Source organism: Chroicocephalus ridibundus, chromosome 8, assembly GCF_963924245.1.
Source record: "Chroicocephalus ridibundus chromosome 8, bChrRid1.1, whole genome shotgun sequence".
Taxonomy (NCBI): Eukaryota; Metazoa; Chordata; class Aves; order Charadriiformes; family Laridae; genus Chroicocephalus; species Chroicocephalus ridibundus.
This window is the reverse complement of record NC_086291.1, coordinates 5331114-5347751: the sequence shown is the minus strand read 5'-3', so window position 1 is coordinate 5347751 and position 16638 is coordinate 5331114. Positions and strand designations below refer to the sequence as shown.

General features: G+C 42.4%; 1 protein-coding gene across 11 annotated transcripts in view; it reads right to left on the bottom strand.

Annotated features, from left to right (window-relative positions):
- Window positions 1-16638, bottom strand: part of DAB1 (DAB adaptor protein 1) — a 478733-nt gene that overhangs the window by 60466 nt on the left and 401629 nt on the right. For all 11 annotated transcript variants that reach the window (XM_063343442.1, XM_063343440.1, XM_063343439.1 and 8 more), the window contains 2 exons: window positions 4810-4949; window positions 2331-2429 (listed from right to left, as the gene is read on the bottom strand). In XM_063343442.1, the coding sequence (XP_063199512.1) occupies window positions 2331-2429; window positions 4810-4949 (239 nt within the window). The remainder of the gene's footprint in view (window positions 1-2330; window positions 2430-4809; window positions 4950-16638) is intronic.

Sequence of the window (16638 nt, the reverse complement as noted above, 5' to 3'; positions counted from 1 at the left end):
ACTGTAGGTTGATGAAGCAGAGACAGGCTGGATGAGTGAGACGATGAGAAGAGTGGGCCAAGGACGTGAAACTTTGGGAGTGAAACTTGGAGAGACCCAAGCTGGGGAAAAAGACGAAGGGATGGTGGCTGTGAAGAACCGTCAGAGGAGTTCATGCGTCCCTCCTTCAAAAGCTTGGCATAGAAAGCACGATTCGCCTGCTTGCACAAAACCACGTTAAAACTGATAATGAAAGCTCCCCCCGTCCCTCTGTCACAGTCCTGTTTCAAGAAGGACAACTCAATACTCCTGTCCATCACTCCGGCAGCTCAGGGGCAGACGTCTGGAAGGTGGATTTAAAGGTTTCAGTCTAAGCCCCAGCGAGTGAGTGACAGCGTTACTATAAGGATGATATAGTTATGTCAGATTTAGAGCACAGGGTGTCAAAGTTATGAAATGAAGGAGATTTGTTCTCATGTCCCCACCTCGCTAGTTGCAGACAGGAGAGTGCCCAGGACACTGCAGGAAAAGCAATTTGGCTCAACCACACCTTCGTTTCCAAACACATCCCCTTTTCCCTCTTGACTTTGTGAAAATAAATCCTATGTTTTTGAAACATTCAGAGACAAGTGCCACCGGACAAGTCTTTCTCTCTCTTCTTCTTCTTTACTTTCCCAAGAAAAAGACTTTAGTCTTAGGAAAGTAACTGTGGCCTCAGCGCGATTTGCAGATGAAAAAGAAAACAAAATATTACTGCATCGTTCGGTGTATTACACTCTGTTCCGTACACTGAACGAAGCTGGTATTCTCTGGCCAAAAAAAGGTGCGTCACCACCTCCTTCGATACTACCCTAATATCTGTTTACTAGAGGACCCAACCACGACTGCACCGGCAGCCCTAATCCTGACCTTTCCTGCCTCTGAGCACAGCCTGTAACCTCAGCCACGTTCTCTTGAACACCGCTTTTGTATGAATACTTTACACGTGCTGCACACAACACATTCCAAACGAGCTTTTCATCACTAACTACTTGTATTATGTATCAGTGAGCTCAATGACATTGATTTTCTAATAATATAAATTAACTGGCAAAGATAATTTCATCTATCATCAGTAGGGTTTTATTTCTGGCATCATGTAAAACAGTTAATCTTTCAAAAGATTAAATCAAGAGCTTTTTAAAATTCAAGGCAGAGCTTAAACTGCTGGAAAAATCTTCTTAATTAGGATTAAAACAGTTTGTGTGTTGTCGCTTTATATTTAAGTAGTATAATGTTTTGCTTAGGTTTCTTCTTTCAGAGCAATTTAAAAAATCAAACATGATATTGCTGTGGCAAAAAGCGCGTAAGGCATGGAAGTCTCCTGCAGCTTCCCCGACCAGATGCTACTGGACGAGTTGCTGCCTGGCAACCTCAAAGAGCAACGCCAAACTTCCCAATATATTTTACCTCCAGTTCCACACAATATACACTTGTGCTACTGTCACTGATGATACAAAAGCTCTCATTCTTGTGGTTACGACATACCTCACAGGGGACTGTCACTGCTGTTAACAGGAGTATATTGCATCATGGTGACTACATCTGGGTTCATGTAGAACTGTGGACCTGATAGAAATTCTTAGGATTCCCCTGGGACATCTCGAGGGCAATCCCAGCTAAGCGTGAGCCGCTCCCCAGCTCCTGCTGCCCTTCCTTCTCCCTGTCTAGCTGAGGCACCATTGGGGAAAACAACCTTCACTCTCCTGGGGTTGTCTGCAGCTCCCTGTTCCAGCTTGTTTTCTTCCCCTCGGCTTGCAGTGACACAAGGGGCCCAATCCAAGACAATCCTAGCCTCTCATCCCAATCCCTTGTCAGTAGACTCTCACAAGTCACTTGGTAGTGCTGAGGAGTCTCCAGCAGCATCCAGAGGACTGGTGCAGCTGAGCCCAGGCTGGGCGAGAAAACCCATCTGGGCACCAACAGCAGCCTGTACCACGGATGGGGGGGCTGATATTTCCAAGAAGCAATTTTTTTTTATCTGGCAGAAGGAAAATAAATCCCTTCTTGCCACTTTCTGGACTCAGAGCTGTGAGTGTTTATGGACGTAAGGAGCATCTGGGTACTCAAGTAAGTGGCTCTGCAGAAGTATCCAGGACAAGGCTTTACAATAAACCACGTCCCCACGCTACACTTTACACCTCCGTCATCTAATGGCTTGCTCTGATACATGATAACCCTTTATCAAGCTTGTCAGATGCTGCTTCATGTGTGCTTACCCTGGTGAGATATTACTGCCCAGCCAGGAAATGCTTTTAAAGAAATCCATGAAAAGATTCGGTTTTGTTCCACCACATGATTATTTTACTCACCCCTGTCTTTTCATCGAAGATTTTGATTCCCCCAAAGGAGACTGTTAAGAAGATTTTTTGTTTATGTTCTCCTTTCGAACGAGCCGCTGCGACAATTCCCTGTGGAAACAAAGAACAGTTTGGCTGGTTTATTTCTCTTCCAGGTGCCACAGCAGAGCACAAAGATGTGCTTGTAGACGATTCGCCACTTTTCTAGGAAAACTTAAGGGCTTTCCAGGAACAGCCCCCCTCTTACTTCTGGCTTCCTCCCTTTTTTCAAGGTATCACATCTCTTCACGCTGCCCAGACAGCATTTCAAATGTGCTCCCACTTCCAACCCCTGCACCCGCTAATCCTCCATGAAATCTGGTTTCATGGAAGCTGAAGGTCATTTCTAGCACGCTTTTGTTTTCTTCCCCCCCCAAGAAAAAAACACAAGGAGTGGAGGAAAAAACCACCAACTTTAGCTTACTTCACGGGCACGCTTATCTGGAATAAGCAAATGGAGCTTTTTATAGAAGAAGAATATTCTTCTCCAAATCAAACTATACCTCTGCTGTAAAAAAAAAAATAATATTGAGGGTTAGGGTTTTTTTCCTGATCTCAAGCTTTTATTTCGTAAGTGAATTTGCTGATACGCATCTCTTGTATTATTCTCCCACAGCATAACTATAATAGTAACTTCTATTTCCACCTTCTCAGGAGCCTGCCCTGACCAATTACACTACTAAGATGAAATGTAATCAATTGCCCTAGCAAATAAATGAAAATATTTAGCCTTTATCTGGTGCTCTGCAGCTTCAACATGTCTTAAAAGCTACTAACTTATGTTTTAAAACCTTCATGAGGTCGTTGTCCTCGTTACACAGACATGAAAATGAAAGAGAAAAAACGGAGTCGTTTCTCAAAAGTCAAATGGAGTCATTTGTCAAAACTTTATGCCTGGCCTTAAAACTCCTGTCGCTAGACACTAGGTTTCCAGAGCCCACAGCTTCATGCTACGCTGCCTTATACACAAACGTGAATTTCTAATGCTCCCTTCACTTTACAGTCTCCGTCACCTCACAACACTGTTTAGATCAATCTCGCCACTTTGCGACCAGGTATCAGGCGTCTGGGAGATGTGGAAATGGTAATCCATGGAGGAGAGAGACAAAAAAGCTTGTGCAGCACAACAGCGACGAGTCTCCCGCACTGCTTCTAGGAACTATGAAATGATGAGGAAGATCCAGTATGAAATCAGGAGGAATAACCAGATAGGAATATTGTGGCAGATGTGATAAATCAACAGTGCACCTTTTAGAACAGATTAGTTTTTGCTTTTCATAAAATGTTAATAACTGATTTGTAAATTATCTGCCAGATCTTGCTTTTAGATTGTTGAACCATAAGATCATGTCACCCTTTGCTGTTTATTCTTGAATAACCACCTATTCCTCACAGTTCCTTGTGACCAGATCCTGCTAGTTGGTAGAGTAAAAGATACTACTTAGTGATTTCTCCTCCTGAAAAAATTAGTAATGGGAAATCCATCAGCTCTCGGTAGACTGCTGGGGAGAGGACTGGAAGGAAAAAATGGGAAAAAGACTGCGGAGGATTTACTCCTAGACCTAGACCCGTAACTCCTAGACCTAGACCCGTAACTCTGCGACGCAGATGGGAAGCCAACAGCCAACACTGCACTCAAGAAAAACACAATCTCTCCTTCCTCCTCAAACGCTCCAGCTCTTCCACATTTCCCAGGGCCACATAAAGGATGCTTCCCGTAGAGAGCTCTTATGCTCTTTGAGGGTTGTAAGAAAAGACTGAGCCAGAGAGAGATGTCTAGCACGCCAGAAAGCCCACCCTCCTGCACCACCCGTGCTTTCAGACTCTCTGCTCTCTAAGTTTGCAGTCTACTCAAAACCTGCTTTTATCACTGCTCCATTTCTTTCCCGAAACTCTGGGGAATCCTCTGTCTTCTCGGGCTCCGTCCTCTCAGTGCAATGCCTCCGGGTTTTGTAACCCAGAAATTCTGCCATTACAGGTGCAAGACATCATCCTCCCAGGGAGGACACCAGTCGTCCCCTGTATCTGGCTACCTACACCCCACAACGTCCCTCACCCCTTCCTGCCGGGCCCAACAGGAGATAATGGTCAAAGGCAGGGCTGTAGTTGATTAACACTGTCATATAAAATGTTCTGATAAACCATTTTTCTTCATAGTGCTTTACCTCCCCTTTTGCATAATAAAATTATTCAATTTGGAGATGCGTTGTTTATAATTTGTGGACAAATTGCAGCGGTGTCAATCATGAGCAACTACTGAACTCCGAGATAATGTATTAAAATTAAACTGGGATAAGCAGTACCAGCCAGGAGTTCATGTAAAATTGACTGATTTCAATACATAATTAACCAGAGTGTGACTCAGAGTCACGAAAGGAGAACGAGTAAAAGTTCAAGCTGAAAATCGTTCCCCTCGACTCCCTAATATTAAACATTAAAAGTTTCACTGCACCTTGAGCTTCATCATGGAGTCTTGGCATAACTTGTCTCCTCGTGCGGCAGAAACCTCGTCTATCCCAATCAGTTTTGCTTTGTATCGGACACCGTCACCTTTAAACCTCTTTATTAAAGTGGCTTCACTGCGATCCTGACCTGAAAAGACATACGGGAAAGAAGGAAATTTGCATCAGTGCAAAGGAAAACAAAGGAATACATACTCACAATTAAGTGGCAAATTAAATCTAATTCCTACCTCAACACCAAAACATGCGAACATTTCAATAAAATTAGAAGAAAAGTCCTAGTTCAATAAAACCTTTTGCCCTTACTCCCTCAAATGAATTCACAGTGGAATTGTTGCCATACACAATCTTCCGCACGAAATTTGCACACAAATTAGGTTTACAGAAATAAGAGATAAGCCTGAATCAGACCTCACGGATCTGAAAACTCCTGATCTGTACGGGTTGTTTTAATCCCAACACACTTGAGGATTTTTCATTTTGCAGACAAAACTCTTAATAGAAACATGCTACTATTTCCTCGCATACCGACTTATCTAACCGCATCAGCAATATTTACACTATTACCGTTTCAATGATGAAAGAACAAATGATGTTATTTGCCTATAGAATATCGCTGCTCTAAAACCTCCACAAAAAATATTCTCTCCTTGTTCTAGTCTTACTGCTTATATATATACACACAGAAAAAACATAACCAGCGACATCGTCTCTCACGGGCTCGCCCTGAGACGCTTAAAAAATGGCACGAGATGTTTCTTAATAAAAAAGCAATCAGGGTGTAAGATAGCACAGGAGTGATAGGGCCAATGTACATAAATTACAGTGCTCAGAATAGCCTGAACCACACGACGCTGACGCTACAGCAATCCATGAAAGGGATAGTTTTCCCAGGAAGAATTTTTCCCCGAGTATCCGCAGAAGAGTTTATGCTGTCTCTCAGCTGGAAGAAATATGTTAGTTAGCAAATCAGTCTCCCTAAAATTGATTAAAGATATATTTTGCAGTTGTCTGTGGAATTTCTTGCTAGGCTCTCAAAAAAACCAGCAGTGAACTGTAAATAATTGCAACCAAACATGCAACCAAGCAAACAACTTCCAAGGAACAAAGCGGCAAGCAGAAAACGTGAGATTTTAAAGAATTTGAAGTTTCTTGGACCCAACAGATTCCGCCAGAAAACTTGGACTGACGTTGCTAAAATTTATACTATTACCACCTAGGAACTGTAATCACAGATTTTGCCCCAAATTTCACCCCAAATTTCTAGCTATTGTGAAAAATGAACAAAGAGCCTGCTACAAATGAACCGTAGGGTAAGAACCTAGTATTAGACACCTATATTTGAGAATTTTCTCCAAAGCTCATTCCTATTTGAAAGGTCAGATTTAAGTACTGAAAAACTAACAAAATCTGCTTCCGCGCAGCTCGTTTTTGACAAGCAGAAGTACAGAAGGCTTTTTGGGGAAAAGCTATTTCGTTCTGCATTTCTATTAAAAGCACCTTTGTCAGCAGCCAACACTTGGGCCAACTTTGCTAGTGTCACGCACCCGTCAAGCGGATGAATGAACTAGGCAAAACTATGGAATTGCAATTTTTACAATACCATTATAGGAAAAATTAAAAAGTATACATGACCAACGAAGAGTACTTCCAAATGAAAATACTCACTCGGTTCTCCTTCCCCAAAGTACAGCACAGTCCACACTGTGACTAATGATGGACTAAATGTATGTTAAAAATAGAGCTATTTTAAGCTTATTGAGATCTTCGAGTGTGTTTGAGCACACAAATACTATTTCTTTCAATGAGAAATATTTTAATGCCTCATTTATAGCCCCTTAAAAATAAGGCAGCTGATAAATTGTTCATAGTTGTGAGAGTTCAGTGGCCACCCAACTGCTTCCCTTGATTCATTTCCACACTCTCAAAAAGAATTAAACAGGGGGTTGAAACTTCATGCTCTTACATTATTTTTTGTTTAAAAAAAAATAAAAATCCAATGAGACATAAATGATAAATCGGGAACTTGAAGAAGTGCTAATACCATTCCCCAGGGAAATGCCACAGCAGATGTTGGCACCGTCAGCTAAAAACAATGAAAAACCATTTTCCACTTTCAGCTCCAGAGTGGGGCAGGAGGGGGAACATCTGGAGACACAACAAAGTACAACGATAACAGTGGACTTTTCCATATGTCTTTTAGACTTGCAAAGATACCCTGTTGATTTGCAGTAAATAAAATCCAATTCCAACAGCCTTCTTGCCAACAATTTTCAACCTTACGTCTTCGTTACAGCCGAAGGCAGCTGCTTGCTAATAGCAGGAGCGTGTAAGCGTTCAAGAGTGTCTCCTGGGTCCGAGGCATGACAGCGACCTCGCATTCATCAGTTATTTGAACATTTATACTTATTCCAACCTCTGATCTATTTTCCTGCACGTTAACTAAATCCCTGACATTAATAGCCCATTGAAACACAACTTATGGCTATGTTTGCTTACGCACAAGTCCCATGTCAATTATGACCCAGATTAAGTAGGATGAAGTGCTTTTGGGATAAATGACTGGGAAAAATCATCAACCTGGAAATGATGTAGATATTTTAAAACTGTGGTGGAAACTGTAAATTACTAGAGTCTACAAATTCACCCGTAAAACCCTAGAGCATATGTCCCATGAAAAAGCACAGAGAACGCACACACATGCTGCCCTATATTATACATCAGCCATCTGCAACAGTCACCGTTTCTCAGCATACATTCAGATCTCCCCCCATCAATGCTCATACTGTATTTCCAAATTTTGGTGCCATAACGGGCACTGAAAAATCTTCCACCTGTTTGGAAAATTACCGTAGGACAAACACTGTCAGCACGGTCGATTTTACAGCAGTACGAGACGTGAGATTTCTGTGGGGTGATCCTTCATTTGCGCACTGGACGCTTATAAGGCAGATTGTCCGGACTCTCATAAACATATCATCATTAAAGCAAAAAAAAAAAAAAAAGTGGTTTTTTTTTTTTTAAAACGACAGTTCTTGAACAAGGTTCTTTCTGTGTTTGAAACAGCATAAATAAGAGATGCCTGAATTAGGAGGCTGTAACTCTTCTTAAGCTTCAGGAGGCTGAGTGCTAACATTAAACCACTAAACCAGGGAGCTGCGCCCGTGCCAGAAACCCGCCCAGGAACGTCCTGCCTCTTTCTCCCCGTGTAACAAGCAGAGTCAATCTTTTCTTCTTCACAGCTCCCGCCTTTGTCACCGGAGACCCGCTGTCGCGCTCGGCTCCCCAGCCACCCCCTGCCACCGCACTTGCTCGGTTCCCAGCTGGCGGGAAGGAGGATTATCCTGGATGCGGGACTGCACTTACTGCTGGAGCTCAGCTTTATTTGAATAACGAGGAGCTGCATCTTGGGGCTTTCACTCTCAGCTTGCCTTCCCCAAACTACAAATAACCTCTCAAGGGCAGGCAGACAGACATTCACAAACCAGCTGTGAAGATTTTATGGAAAAGTGAAGCTTGAGGTCTCAAATCATTACTAGATCATAATCTACAGCAAAATTAGAAGCACGTGTTTAAGGACAATCACTTCTTTCCACAACACAGGTTTCCCGAGATCTCATTTTAGGATTTCTTGACTGCAGAGGAGACCACATCTGCCAAAGCCACACCAGGTGAGCAGGTGATGCTCATCTCAGTTGTCCACCATAGCCCTGCACAGGCAGGGATCTGCCCAGTGTTCTTCATCAGAGGACTAGGTCATTCTAAAATGACCTAAATTAAATTTTTGTCTTAAAACTTTTTTAACTTCAACACCAATGAGTATTTTCCAATGGTTTGCTCTAAAATGCTTTCATAAATATCTTTTCATAAGTAAAGACATATCCTAAGCATTTGTTTGCAACTTGACACCAGCATTTCACAATCCAAAATGGAACCAGATTATCAACAAAAACTAAAACCAATTTGATTCTCATGCCCCAAACCGAGATAAAAATGCAACAGCTAAAAACCCACTAACGTCACACAAATTCAATTTCGAAAGGTGATCCCTTTTAATTAGAAAATGTGCCACTGTTGACACAGGCAACGAAATGTTTTGTTTGCAGCATATAGATTTATAATCCTCAGAGGCCCTTAAAATGTAAATGTAAGAGTAATTATTTTATCTGCTTCTATAGATGTCACTGTTCACCTTTAAGCCGTACGTGTTCCAGCTGGAGCCACTGCTCCTGCCTAAGTGGGAAAACATGACCTTTGCTGCCGAGTTGTGACATTGCACTTGGACTTCCACAGTCTTTTAAGAGAACAATAAATCCCCGGAGCTGGGTGATGCAATGTGCTTCTGAGTTTGCATCTAGAGCAGAGATCGTGATCAGCGTTACGCTATATTATCCATCTCACTAAATATGCTGTAGAAGTAATAAACAAGGTTTTTAACACAGTCAATCATTTTTATTTGAGGCAATATACCTTAATTAAACTCAGATTCTGTAAAGCAAGCAAACTAGAGACAGACCTGAACCCAAACCCCCCAGGGCTCAACCCAAGTACCTCAAGTGCATTCAGTCCCCAGACGTGACTGGTGAGCAGTCCAAGAGGAGCAGAAGCTGTTGTGGAAGATCCAGGCGAGAGCAGCCCAAGTTTGGGTGCCAGAGGCAGGTGCTCCCCAGGCCGTGCCCATCAGCAGTGGTCTCTGGAGCCGCATGTGGGATGTTACCATCCCAGCAGCCCACCAGCTGCCATTCAACCCTGACTTTGTCACCCACAAGGAGACCTAGCCGTGTTATCCGACTCCAAGTAAACTCTTGACTTCGCAGACTGAAGCTCACGCAAGGTTTTTCTCCCAGGCACCATGTATTTTGGTGACTCAAGCGTCTTGAGAAGACTTATCCTCACTCTTGCTAAAAATCAAGGATTACACTTGATTTCGGCTCTTAGCCCAACAAAGTGCCCAGCTAACGTTGTATTAATATGCTAACATTTACAGCAAACACTGTTCATTCTCCCAGGGGATCTGTAAGTAAGCGTATTTCATAAATAGAAAAAGAAAATAAACCAAAGCATCACCACAATAAGCACACTTGTGCTTTTTCTGTATGCCCTTATAACACACTACACATTCTTCACAGCACCCGCTAATCTAAACCAATAGCCCTGGAAATGGCCATATCCTTTATTTAAATGTGTGAAACCCTCAGGGCATAATCTGAATTTCTTGATTTTACGACTGTAAAATATATAATGATATTATCACCAAAGTCAATAACATGCTCCTGGCAATCAATTCGCTGAAGAATGACACACCACTATCTTTTTTTTTTTTTCCCTCTTTTCTAGCTAATAAACTGTCAAAGTTGTAACCATCACACATTCAAATTATAAACCTGAAATAACACCTCCTTATATCTCGCAGGGCTGAAAAACAATCACATACGCGCTTATAAACAGCCTACATCTTCATGGGGACAATTAGCATTTTTATAGCACCAATGCGGTGGAAAATACAAAACACTGCGGTGGAAAGTGACCTCCAAGACGCCGCGCATGCTGAAGACTAGTGAATTAATTACCACGTGAAAGGTATTTCCTGTTAACCGTGCATATATACGCCCCTACATCCACATACATACGCACCCATAATTTTGTGTGGTTTTGCACATATGCATACACACAGGGTGCACAGCTTCACTTGGTATCAATTATCTGAAGAACATTTACGGTAATTTCAATCAACTACAGATTTCCCCAGGAAAAAAAAAAAAAAGTACGTATGCAGGTGTTAAACAGAAAATACTCGTACATAATTATATGTACCTTTCCGTACAGCGGCAACTAAACAGCAATTCATGAAGGAATCATGAAAAGCTCGAAGAGATCATTCTCCCTGATGGCACATTTTTCTCCATGGCTTCACAGAACCGCACGTCTGTTCGGAGGGGTCAAAACTATCCATCACACAAAGGGACGGATCTTCAAACCAGGACCACAGCACCTCGGGAACACAATTCTTTCTTCACAGGCATAAAAAAATTCAGTGCAGCTTGTTTATTTGGGATTTTAAAACTAAAAAGCGCCCACAAGTTCTCAGATCCTCCTGCTATCCATTACTCTAATTTTTGAACTCTTCTACTAGAGGTAGAAAACTTTGAGTTGCCAAGTCGTGTATTTGTCACTGTCTTCGGGAACACGACTGCCCAAAACCACTGTGCCGCGCCTAGAGATCTGACACAGAAAACTAAAATCTTCTTCCTTTGTTAACATAACATTTTAGAAAAGAAAAGGCATCATACCTACCACTATACGTGCACACAATTTAACTTCTGGTGTTATCACTAGCATTCTCTTCCTCTAACAATACTTCTCAAACGAGTTTCTCGCAATTAGCCATTTTTAACTTTTTTATAACAAGAGAGTTACTTGACGGTTTAATTTTAAGATCTGTAATTCATCTCAAGTGACCAGAGTACATTCGCAGCAAGATCCGCTCGCAATATCAATCATTGCTACCTTTTAAATGAAGACGTACTTTGAATTTCGCACTTTACTTCATCAATGAAGGCTAGTTCCTAGCAACTGAAGAAAACCCACTGACGTAGTGAAATGCAATCTGGTTTTGGCGGGTGGATTACAACCTTAAAAAGCACGTTAAAATTTTATGGGAAATAAGTGCCTCTTTTCTATATAGAAACCTAAACAAAACCCTTGGTTACAGTGTGTGAGTACAACCTGAATGCAAACTTCTTTCATCAACTGACAGGGAAACTCCTAAAATGTCTGTATGACATGCTCTGGAGCGCTTTTAGCTTCCTTACCCAGCTAGAGATAATTTGCTGTAGGGTCAACAGGTGAACCCTGATGGGGTCTACTGTATTTAGAAAGTGATTTTGCCAAGGTACAAGTACAAAAAACCTCAGCAAACTACCTTTTAAACCTCCTCCTGCCAAGAGCCCTACCTCGTCCTACGAGCTGCCCTTGCCCAAGAGTGCCACCAGGGAGCACGTGAGCCTCCTAGCTGGAGGAACTAGAGGGAGAACCTCCCTCCTGTCCCGCTGGTCCTTCCGTCTTCTTGGTCCTTCTGCTCAGAAAAGGTAAAAATGCCCCATTTTGACAGCAACGCAAACATTTGTCTTGAGTGCAAAGACTGAGAATATTGCTACAGACCACGATTTAGAGAGGGGAAACACCAACCTCTCTGAAGGCTCAATGAACTTCTATCACGGTTAAATTTAAAAACATTACCTACAATTTTAAACACAGATAAGAGCTCTCCAGGAAAACTCAATCATCATTCAGACTATCATCTCAGCAGTAGTTCCCGATTGTTCAGCACTGCTATTCACAGTCACCTCCAACTGAGAGATTTTACGGCTTCTGGCATTATTAGCCTGTGAATTACTGTACTCGAGAACACCTACACATCCCCACTCTTAGAACCAAGTTTCCTATGTAAGTACATAAGATGTTCCCATATTATTTGCTGTCTTTGATCAGAGGTTTATGAGCAGAGATGTCATTCACAAGGTGACAGCAATTGCACTTGCCAAGTTTTTATCTTAACTCTTCGTACGCTACACGAGCTAATACAAATCAAGATGTACATTTTACTGCCTCCTAAGCAAAATGGTTGCGTGGACTAGGTGAAATTATGTCTTTTTAGTACAAAGAAGTATGTGTGAGTATGTCAAGAGAAGAATTCAATTATCTACAGAAATGGCCTCAGTATAAAATAATGTTTGATTAAAATTTTGGACAAATCTCAGTGATGAAGAGTCTAGGGCAAGCACACGGGAGATGGCAGTGATTGAGCACATACGCTCTACGGGCAGATGACAAAGCACTCCTTTTAGTTTTAGCCAGAAGGCTCACTGATCAATTTTATTTTCTTAGATGGTCTTTGAGATGACAGTATATGGGCGCATCCTCAGACACAGAGATGACCAAAAGCTGAATGTAATTAAGCTTCCTTTCAGCCTCTGTACCATGCAAGTCTTCATAAATCTTTGAAAGCCATTTTGTAAGGTGCCTTTTACAGGCTGGATGCAGAAGCAGCTACAATTCCAAATTCTACACTGAAACTGAAATAAGACACTGCAGTAAAACTTCGTTTTGGGGTACTAGCCTTGTTCCGCAAGCCTTAGGGAGCAACTAAAAGTGAAACAAGGAAAATTTGTTGGTCCGTTTTCTACTCTTAGAGATTAAGAATAAAAACGGTGTTTTCTGTACAACTAGAGGGGAAGGGAGAGCACAGGTATCTGCGGGTTCCTTTCTTTAAAAGACAGTAGATATATAACGGACAGTAGAGAGTTCATCAAACTTTGTTCACCTGATGTTTCAAAGCTGGGATAAACGTTTGAATCAAGCAGACATCAAAATGTCAAGGAAACAAAGCCCTTGGGAAAACAGGGTCATCAACCAGTTCATTCTTTACCCACTTGCCTGGATGTCAGTAGGAAATTGGCTGCTTCTGAGACAAAATCACTAAGAAAAGGTAAACGATTTTATAGGGAACCTTAATTGGCGTTAATATGTGCACTGCATTTGGATGGGGCATGGTAAAAGCTCTGAAAACCAAGGGACCCGTCCCAGCTGCACTAACGCGCCCAAGAGAAACAGCCCTAATGGGGCAGCCAGTAGATACCAACTACTGCCAAAAATCTCCATGAAGGACTTCCAAAGCAGCAAGGAGAGGCCAGTGCAAACGGTGCTGCTAAATTACCCCAGAATGTGTCATTTCCCAATCAAAACTGAACTTGCTGGGGAAGAAGAAAATAAGTATGAATTGCCTTTCCTTCCAAGCTCCACCGTAGCACTGAGAATCACCTTAAGGCAGCTGAAAAAACCAGCCAACACTAAGAAAACTGATCGTTTAAAGATGAGCAGCTAAAGAATTATTTCGGTATGTGAACATGCAAAAAGATTTGCAGAGTTGCTGAATTCCCCTGGCTCTCTTTAATCCTACAAGAACTAAAAGTGCTCAGAATTCATGAAAAAAAAATACCAAGCTGCTTTTACGCGTCTACCTATATCTGGCTTTAAGTATGTAGTTTTCAGGAACAATTTTAATTAGACTTTAACTAATCCAGGACATAGACATGCATGCGCTTGCACGCGGCGCCCCAAAGTCATGTTGAGACACACAAATTCACAATTTACACTTCAAAGCCTACAAATATATCGTGTTGATGAGGCTATCAAAGAGTTTAGTTTTTGTTATGTATAAAGAAAGGGAAAGGGTGGAGAATCAGTTCACTTCATACAAATGCCAAACTCTTGTGCTGCCCTAAGATAAATGCTAATTCTCCGGGACTATAAAAAGCACAAGTTAAGAAAAGGTTATGCTCTGCTGATTAACATCCCCGAATTTCTCACATGTTCAATAGGAGAAAAGTCTTCCCGTTCAAGATAACTAATTACAGACACTAAAATCCCCAAAGAAAAGGGCAATATCCCGTAACAGCTAAAGCAGGAGGACAAAGCCATTCATTGATTTACCCTTCACCCTCTCGTGTCAACACTCTGGTCTCCCGCTGCACCAGGGACTGGTGCCCCACACCGGATGGAATCGTGGCCCCGTGCCAGGGACACATCGGGGCTGCAGCTCTTCTCCCCAAGACATCCTCTTTGTCAATGCAGAACTCTATTTCGCTGAAGACTCGTGCCAGTACTAGTTAAAACAGTTACAAAAGCGACGCAGTAGATCACAACAGGCTGCAGCACGCCCCGTGCTGTCACCGTGTCCTGGTTTCGGCTGGGACAGAGTTAATGTTCTCCTTAGCAGCTGGTATGGTGCTCTGGTTCGGATTTAGTATGAGAATAATATTGATAACACGTTGATGTTTTAGTTGTCGCTAAGCAGTGCTTACACTACGTTAAGGACTTTTCAGCTTCTCATGCCCTGCCAGTGAGTAGGCTGGGGGTGCACGAGAAGCTGGCAGGGCACGCAGCCAGGAGAGCTGAACTCAACTGGCCAAAGGGATATTCCATACCACATCACGTCACACTCAGCATATAAACTGGGGGAAGTTGGTTGGGGGGACACCTGCCACTGCTTGGGGTCAGGTGGGCATCGGTTGGTTGGTGGCAAGCAATCGTTTTTCATTTGCATCGCTCGTCTTCCTTGGGTTTTGTTTCTCTCTCTTTTTCGTTATTTTTCTTTTCATTATTATCGTATTTTATTTTAATTAAATTATCTTAACCTACAAGTTGTCTCACTTTCACTCTTCAGATTCTCTTCCCCGGCCCATGGGAAGGGGCGCGCGGCGGTGTGGTCCTTAGTTGCTGGCTGGGGTTAAACCATGACAGATGGCATCTACATCACTGATGTGACAGTGCCGCTGCAGAACCAGCCTGCACCTTGCTTTCTACGGAATTACTGGCACTGACAAATACATCTGGATTTATTAGTTGTTTTGACGATATTGGTATAAAATGCAGTTCTGGAACACGCAGACCCATAAGTTTCTGGCTTAAGAAGTTGGCTCCAAGGCCACGGAATTAGAGGCAGCACGTGGCCTCAGAAGGGAAGTACTTACCCACCTTACAAAGCCTATTCTCATGCAGAAAAAGGAGAAGAATGAAAATGACATGTTAAAAACACGCAGTAAACAGATCTGTAGAAATTATCCTATGGTCGCGATAATTCAATAAGAAAAGCAGCTACTATTTATTTCCCATGGGTAAATGGAAATACCAGTATTCACCACGTGGCAGTCAACAAAAAAACAAACGGCTATTTCCTTGCTGAAATTGTTCACGTTTTGCTACCCAATGTTTCAGGAAGAAAATTATTTTCATTTTGGCCTCCCACTGCCTCTGCAACATCAGAGAATGTCTCTCCCTGTTGGAAAAACAATAGGAGGCAAAGAGGAAAGCAGCTTTTTTCCCGAGACTTTGGGCTAAAAAACGCCATCAATTTCAAAATTACAACAGTGGCAAAGTGCTTCTTTCAATCTGGTCCTTTCATTTTTGCCTCCTGCTGCCGTTCCTATTGTCAAAGTGGCAGCAGGAGGCAGAAATGAAAAGACTACTGCCGGCAATCGCCCTTGGGCAAAGCGTTAATAAGAAGTAAAACACCCCTGTGCCATAACGAATTCCAGAGGTAAGAAAGTGGGGTTTGCGCATCTCTCGTGTGTGTAGTGCCACGGAGGATCAGCCCATCAGGATAACCCTTCTGTCTCTGGAACTACATTGATCAGGCATCAAAGAGCTAAAGTGTTTGGCGTAGTACTCCGGAAACTAAGAATGAAACAGAGTATTGTTAGAAAAGTAATAAAATCCAACAAAAAACAAACCAACAAAACCCTCCAGATAACCCTACTTCAAGTAAGACGAAAGAAAATTACTCAACTGGGAAAAGCTGGCACAATTTTTTAAGACATTGGGTAAATGAACTGAGTTGTAAGGGCACCAGGACCCAACTGCCCATCAAGCTAACCTGGAATGTTTGAACCCAAAGAGCCTGTTGGTATGTGAGGGGAAACAGGAGAAAAAAAACCAAAGCCGAGTGCTTAGCGCTACCAAAACTTTTACAAATTTTAACAGATTTGCTGAGCCACCTGCAGACCAGTCCAGCATTTCAGAGCTATTCATCTAAAAAATGGCAGGAAGGTATAGCGCAATGAGGAAGAAATTGCCAACAACCCTCCTTCCAAACACCCTGCAAGCCAGAGAGAAGCTCTTGGAAGGCTGACTATAACTAACCCAGCCAAATAATCACCTCTGTCTCTTGCCCTTTGGTGAAGTTTTCAAAGAACCCAAGTTGCCCAACCGCAAATCGGTGTCCTCCAAACATGACTTATTTAAAAATGATGCCTTCGTTA